Source organism: Ictidomys tridecemlineatus, chromosome 12 (assembly GCF_052094955.1).
Source record: "Ictidomys tridecemlineatus isolate mIctTri1 chromosome 12, mIctTri1.hap1, whole genome shotgun sequence".
Classification (NCBI taxonomy): domain Eukaryota; kingdom Metazoa; phylum Chordata; class Mammalia; order Rodentia; family Sciuridae; genus Ictidomys; species Ictidomys tridecemlineatus.
The window spans coordinates 33,706,515-33,714,148 of NC_135488.1; the positions used below are offsets into that span (position 1 = coordinate 33,706,515).

At 51.4% G+C, this 7,634-nt stretch overlaps 1 protein-coding gene across 1 annotated transcript; it reads left to right on the top strand.

The window, feature by feature from the left end:
- The first annotated feature begins 91 nt into the window (after positions 1 to 91).
- On the top strand, positions 92 to 7,592 carry LOC144369195 (ral guanine nucleotide dissociation stimulator-like). The gene is made up of 6 exons (XM_078028382.1): positions 92 to 351; positions 1,434 to 1,548; positions 3,850 to 3,950; positions 4,117 to 4,233; positions 5,208 to 5,322; positions 7,218 to 7,592. Exons 2-6 carry the CDS (start codon positions 1,530 to 1,532, stop codon positions 7,424 to 7,426), a joined length of 561 nt encoding a protein of 186 aa, XP_077884508.1. The 5' UTR covers positions 92 to 351; positions 1,434 to 1,529; the 3' UTR covers positions 7,427 to 7,592.
- The last annotated feature ends 42 nt before the right edge of the window (positions 7,593 to 7,634 follow it).

Sequence of the window (7,634 nt, forward strand, 5' to 3'; positions counted from 1 at the left end):
TCCTCCAAGGGGACAAGAACCTCAGGTTCTGGATGGATGTTTTAGAATGCCCACAGAGCCAACTGCCAGGCTGGGTGGGGTGCAGGTGCTGGGCTTTGCTGATGTTGTCATCCCCCACAGTTCTTGGAGCCTTCTGTGGCAGTGGCATCCAGGATCCCAGCAGCTGTGAGCAGCAGCTCTGCGGTGGCTGCAGGACCATTGCCCCAGGCCACCCAAACCAATGAGTGGTGCGTGAGAAAAGTCACCAGTAGCAGCTCCTCACTGCTTCACTCCAGCGACCAGGTGGAAGACATCCGCTTTGTCCACGTCCTCCTAGAGGGACAGAGCCTGAGGGAGACAAAGCGCATCCTGGTAAGCCCGACAGCAGGGCTGCCTCCTGGGTGTCCCCACAGTGGAAGGCAGGAGACACAGCTAACCCTGGGGCTGTGGTGGGAAATTAAGAAGAGAGAGGTCAGTCTTAAGGGCTTGACCTGAGTGGGGAGAGCCTCAGCATGCCCAGCTGCAGCGGTGAGTGGGCCTGTGTATTGTGGGTTTGGCAGGCCAGAAGTGCAGACGGAAGTGCTGTGGACAGATGAAGGCAGAGATATGTCCAGGGTGCAGGCTGCAGTGCCTAGAACTTGGTATTCTCAATGAGTGAGGTTGGAGCAGCGGAGCTGGCAGTGACTTGTCACATGTGTAGGAGGGGGTGTGTTCCTGGTGGCAGGGAAGAGAACCTCCTTAGCATGACTAGGTGTGAAAATTTGGGGTCGGGATCACCTGGGGGGTCATGCCAAACTTCGGAATGTCAGTCTTTGCATGTATGTAAATACGCAGCTAAAGGGGTTCTTGGCAGAATTTCTATGGATGTGCAGTAGACACGCTAATGCTGCAGGTGTCCAGCTGCAGAGGAGACATGTTCAGTGACTGCCAGTGCTGAGTCAAGTACATCATTAGAACCAGACCCGCACCGAGCTTCCAGAGCCCAGGGCCTCTCCAGGCTATCATGAAGCACTCAAGTGCACACTCTTGTATCTGAGTCTGTTTTGTGTAGTGGCAGTCAGGACCAAAATTTTCAGTGCATCTGCCTCTTCCACCCACAAAGACAGCCTGCATCCCAGAGCACACTTGGTGCGCAGATCCCTGGCCCATTGCTGTCATCTCAGTGAGATGAGAGTGTGTCTGTGCATAGGCAGTTTGGTCCTTTGACCTGAGTGGAATGTGGCTCCCTAGGTGGAGGGGAGATGGCAGGTACAGGCAGATATTTGTACCAGAATTGTTCTAGTAGCACGTTGCAAGAACCCAGGCGGTATATGGAGGCCACACTCAGGTAGCAGGATAACAAGATTGTGCCCTTGTATATGTAGCTGAGATTTCTCCTCAATGTTTGACCACAGTCTTCTGGGTAGCTCCTCTAAAAGCCATTCTCTGATGACATTTGTCCCACCCTGATCTAGGTGACGTGTCAGGAGAGGGTGACAAGCCTCATCCGCAGGGCCTTGGACCAAAATTTGTTGCAGCATGAGGATGTGGACAACTTTGAGCTGCTGAGAATGATGTCTCTGCATGACAGTAAGTAGGACAATCAGACAGTGGGGAGACATGATCCACAGTGGGCTCAGGATAACTCACAGCCAAGAGAAAGTGGGCCTTGGCCCTAAAATAGCCAGAGTGTGGTGGGCCTGGTGCAGGAAACCAAGCTCAGTGATGGGCATGTCCAGTGTGGACGAGTTCAATGAGGCCCCAGGCGGCTGCTGGACCTCTCTAAATGTGTTCTCCCCTGGACCTGGTCTGGCAATGCAAAGCTAATATCGATGAGGGCAAGGCAGAGAGAGGCTCAATCCATCATCAGTTTGGTTTATGGCTCACTGATAAGGATGCCTTCAAATGAAGAGGAGCAGAGCATGGGTCCTGATTGGATCAGCATTGCTATGGACAGAAGCCGCACAGGTCCCAATCCATGGCCAGGATATGAGAAGTCCTGCCTACTCAAGAATGTCAGGATTGCAGCAACTGGGAACAGGACTCAGTGAAGAGGAAGTCAAGGCCAGGGGACAGCCTGTTTGGGTTCTTTTTGGAACAATTCCAAGTCCTCTGTGCCTGGGTGCCCATCTCCTGAAGATATCAGAATGGCCAGGTTATTATTCCTTCCAGCAACAAAGAAGGGCATCTGAAGAACAGAGGCCACAATGCTGAGCTGTCCACAATGCCAGTGCTCTTTCCTTTCTTGTGAGCCCGACACTCCTAGCCTCCACCATCCCAGCCTGTCCACAGTAGAACCCACCATCTGTCGAGCACGTAAGTGAGTTTTCCCATTTTCACACACTGCCTCATTTGAGTTGGCTCTGTCTCACACATGAGGAAGACTGAGGTGCAAGGAGCTGGGCAAGGGGCAGTGTCTGCGAATCTCAGGGACTTGGGAGGCAGTGCAGGGGGAAGGGGATTTCCAAACAGCCTCAGAAACTTAGGGAGACCCTGTACCCAAGTCAAAAGGCCTGGGAATGGTCTCAGTGCTTAAGTGCCTCTGGCTTTATCCCTAGTAAAAAAATAAGCCAGTCAAAAGGAATTACCAAACCGAGAATCTACAAAGGTGATTTCAGAAACAGACTTTCAACCCAAGCATCAGTTGAGAGCAGGCTCCAGACCAGGGGAGGTTTGTGTGTAAAAGACGTCAAAAGGGAGGACTACGGGGGGCCTGGAACCCACTAGGTGTGATGGCATCTATGCCTTATGGCAGGAGGGTGGCAGTGATGCTGGCCCTCTCCTAGATTTTGGAAACCTTGTTTTCATTGGGGAAGCTTTATGGAGGTGGAATCTATTTTAGCAATCCTGGTCCAGATGAGGTGCTGACTACCACAGGTAGAAGCCTATCCAGAATGCGGTGTCTGTTATTCAGTCTTTCCTGACTGTGACAATGACAAAGAAAGGAAGTCACTTGTCTTTGGTCTTGGTTTCACTCCTGGCCATTGATTGAGAACTGATTTCATCTTGGACTACTGAACAGAGGCTGCATCTGGGCAGAAGAGTGTGATAGATTTGAACTCCTCAGGACGCCCCACCATTGCCAGAGAAAGAAGGAGAAGGAGGAGGAGGAGAAAGAGACACTCCTGAGTGGGGAGAGGATCACACGATAAAGAGCAGGAGGCAGAAGAAGAAAAAGAAGGAGGTGAACAGAAGGAAGGGTGGAGGGAGATACACAAGAAGAAGAACAAGAAGGAATCATGTAAGAACAGGAAAAAGACCCAGAAAGAACTACAAGAAGATGCAGGACAGAAAGAAGAGCCAGAAGTAGAACAAGAACCAGAATAAAAGTACCAAGCAGACAGCTCCTGATGAGAAACAAGGGGAAGGAGAGCGATCCTAGAAAACATTGAGTTCTCCAGGGCACCACCCTGCTCAAGTCCTCCCATGTCCATGCCCAACACACCTCTGATGGATACCACCTCCCCTCCGTGTATTCATCCATGAGTGGATTCATCCAGGGCAAGGGGATGAATTCCCCCACCATCCAACGCTTCCCTGAATGCCCATGTGTGAGCATGGCTGCCCTGGGGAGAAAGGCCTAAGCACAGGAGCCTTTGCCAATCCTGATGCAGATCCTGGCAGTGTCCCTTTGGCAGATCCAACCTGCACTGAGAAGTTCTGGGCCCAAGGTGCTGTTTCCATTGCCAGGTGCTCTTTTGGTTTAGAATCCTGTACATCATCTTCTCCAGGGAAGAATCACTGAGGGAGTCTTTGGTGGCACTGTAGCTGGATAGGAGGGCTCTCAATTCTGGTGCAGGCTCGCCCTGGCGGAGACTCTCAGGGGTTGTGGGTGTTTTGTGGTCTAATCCTTGAGTGCCACCTAACAATTCTCTCCACTTTGCTCTGCAGAAATCAAGGTCCCTGACCACTCACTGATGTATCTGTCCATGAATCCACAAATCAAATATTATTTCATCGTGAGGAAACGCCGCGAGGTCAAGGGAAAGGAGGTAAACACCTACCTTATTCAAGCTGTACTTGTGCTGCCATTCCACTCCCACCTGGGGAAATGAGAAGCCTGAGCACCTGGACATATGTGCTAGAAGCCCATAGAGCCAACTGACAGGCTGGGGTGGCTTTCTGTTTCTGGGTTTGCTGATGTTCCATCCCCCACAGTTCTCAGAATCAACCTGCAAGTCCTCCAGGCCGCTTTCCCACAAGCAGGTGGGAGACACCTGCTTAATTCGTGTCCACTTAGAAACACAAAGTCCAAAGATGGCCAAGACTGTTTTGGTAAGCCTGGGAGCAGGGGTGTCCCCTGGTGCTTACACCTGGGTGGGGAGCAGACACTGGTCCAATACCATGAACTACTCATGCCCTCTTGAATTTGGAGCTTCTGGATGATCAGGAGGATAGATGGGAATCAAGAAGGAAGAGGTCAGTGTGAAGGGCTGGAGCTGAGATGAGGGAGAGCAGCAGCTTGTCCACCGCCATGTCTGAGGGAGTCTGTGTGTCAGGTGGCAGCATGCAGTCCAGAAGGGCAGAGGCAGGTATGGGTGACAGATGAGAACAGGCCAGGACCTAGGTTGCAGGTTCCTCTGTATGGGATGCTGGCCTCTATGGAGCAGGACACCAGTATGAGGTTCTGCATGTTCCTTGAACAAGGAGCTGAGAGGGTCTCTCTGCAGAGTCAGTATGGATGTGGAGCAAGCACACTAAATGTCCAGGTAACCCAATGTTTACCCTTGGCGGAACAGGTGCCCTCGTACACCCCAGCCAGCACTGAGCCTCTGGAGGCCAGGAGCTCTCATGGCTCTCTTTCGTCACTCCTGTGTGTGGTCACGTTCCTGGGTCTGATTTGGGCCCTGGCAATCCAGACCAAAGCCTCTAGGTTTTGTGCCTAGGCCATTCCCAATGCCGCCTGCATCCTCGGGCAGACCTAGGATCTTGGAGGCTATTGTCCCATTCCTCCCAACTTGTGGGATGAGATTGCATCTGTATGCAGGTAGTGGGGTCCTTTCACTTGGAGAGGAGTGCAGCTCCACAAAGAGCAATGGCAGGTCCAGGAAGTCCTATGTACAAGGATTGGGCTAGTAGCCTATGGGAAGAGCCCACGCGATGAGCAGGAGGTCAGCCTCAGGTAGTAGGGTCATGGATGTTGCCCTTGTATTTAGAGTGGAGGTGCCTCCAGAATGCCCCTGCCCACTGTCCTTGAGTAGTCACTTCAAGGCCCATTTCCTGAAGGCCTGTCTCCCATGCTGCTCCAGGTGACCTGCCACGATCGGGCTCCTGTCGTCATCCGCAGGGCCCTCGAGCTACACTTGCTTACTCAGGAGAAGCCGGAGGAATATGAGCTGGGCCAAATCATCTCTCACCGTCAGAGTAAGTGGGACAATCAGATGACAGAGAGCAAGGGTCAGGATGTGGACTCAGGTCAACTCTTAGCACCAAAGAGCATTCTCTGACCCCCAAGAACACTCTAACAGGGTGTGTTGGGCTCGTGCACAAAGCCAACTGCACTTCTGCTGGTGTAAGCTCTCCAGGTGTTTTGGTATACCCCAGTGGCTAGTGCGGCTCCCCACCAGGTGCCCTGCCCAGGACATGAAGACGCATGCAAAGCTGACATCATTGAGGAGTGAGGAGGAAAGCCTCTTTCCAGGAGCAGTATGGTTCTGTGGTCTGAGATAGGAGTGGTTTCAGAGGAACATGGGAATGCATGGGCTAAAGATGGAACTGGCATTTTGTGGACTGAAGCAGTAGGATTAAAAGCCTTCTGTGTGACCAGAAAACCACTGCCTGGGCAGAGCATTGCCAAGATTCTAGCAAGCAGTAACAGGATGAAATTGGGAAGAAAACACAGCCTGGGAGACAGCTTGAATCATCTGTTTTTGCATCAATTCCATGGTCTTCCGCACCTGAGTCCACTAGCCAAGGAGTGATCCCAATAGCCAGGTTATGATCCCTAAGTAGAGTCAGATGAGGGCTTCCTGAGCACGTAGCCACAGAGCTCATCTGATAATAATGTCAGCGCTTTTTCATTGGTTGGTTGGTTGGCTTTTGTGAGCCAAACACCTCAGCAGCCATTATCCCAGCCTATGTACGCTGAAGACCACCATCCCAATGAGTTCTAGGATCACTTGTCTCCTATCTTAACCTTCTGTTAGGTTAGTAGAGTCTATGGAAGAGGAAGTCTGTCTGGGGCCTTGGTAGCCTAAGAAATTCATAGCAGAGATCCCCACATCCAACCCAGAAGGGATGGAGAACAGGCTCTAGGTTAGAGGAGGGCAACAGGAAAGAGGTGTTCAGAGGAAGGAGAAGCTGGCTGTTGTATTCCCCCACTCGGGGTCATGGCACCACTGGGCCATACACCATGTTGGAGGGAAGCAGGCCCTTTGCTGGTCTTTGGAATCATTGTTCTCAGGAGGGCAGCATTTGGAATGTGGCCTCCATTCTCAGAAGCCTGGTTCACATGGAAGCAGGCTCCACCAACGCAGAAGCGTGGCTCTAATGTGGTATCCGTGCAGGTCAGCCTGTCCTCACCGTGGCCATACTTGAGGAATCCTAGGCCTTTTCTCTGGGTTTCACAACTTTCTCTTTGGTTGTGCACTGAGGCTGTCCATAAAGCTCTAGTGTGTGGCAGTGGAGAGCTTCTCAGCCCTTGCCACAAAGGCATAGACTGGGAGAGAGAGAACAAGGCTGGGAGAGAGGGAGAGAGAGAAAGACGGAGAGGAGAAGGAGGACCTCTACTTGGAGAATGAGGATTCAGTGGAGCCAACAGGGACAAGGTACTGGTGCCCAGGGCGCACTCCTGTTTACATCTTCCACCAAGCATGCTCCACCTTTCTTCCAGTCCCTCCCACCTCCCAATAGTGTATTCATCTTGAATGAGAATTGCATGTTGACATCAGAGCACTCACCATCCAATGCTTCCTTCCAAACCCACCTGTGAAGATGGCTCATGTGGGGTCTGAATCTTCGGCACTTTTGTGGGAGATTTCAGATGCAAACCCTAGTGGTGTGCTTTGGCAGACGCAAGAGGACCTGGGATGTTTTGGAGTCCAAAGCCTTTGGTAGGAACAGACATTAGGTCTGTTGAAGTGCTCTGCCTAGTTCTTCCTCAGGGAGGACTGTGGAGGCTGTCTTGTTGGTATTGGTGCTGAATTGGAGAGCTCTCAGGTGTGTGGCTCAGTTCGTTTCTGGCACAGGCTCTCAGATGTTGGGGTGTCCCAGGGAGCACCTCCTGAGCCACCTTATTTTGTACACCCCTCTCTCCCCAGAGCTGAGGATTCCAGCGCAGGCCAACGTATTTTACGCAAAGAACCCTCACACGAAACCCAACTTCGTGCTGAGGAAAAGGAGCCTCTCCCAAAAGAATGATGAGTGGATCCAGCCTCAACCTCCCTCTCGTCCTGCAAAGAAGAAGGCTGCAGCCCTCCTGAGGATGCTTGCAAAACCATTCTGCTGCTGTGTGCCTGGGCGGGGCTGAGGCAGCCCAGGAATATTTACATTGATTACTATTTGCTTCAAAGTTTGAATCTATAGTTTGCCATTGTCTTTGACCTTGTTTAGTAACACAGTTGTTACTCTATCCTGTATTTGTTGTTCCCATTAATATATTATTATTTGAAAATATATATGTTTTTGTTACCTGATCTATTGTGATGATTTGTCACCTGATCTACTGTGATGGTTTT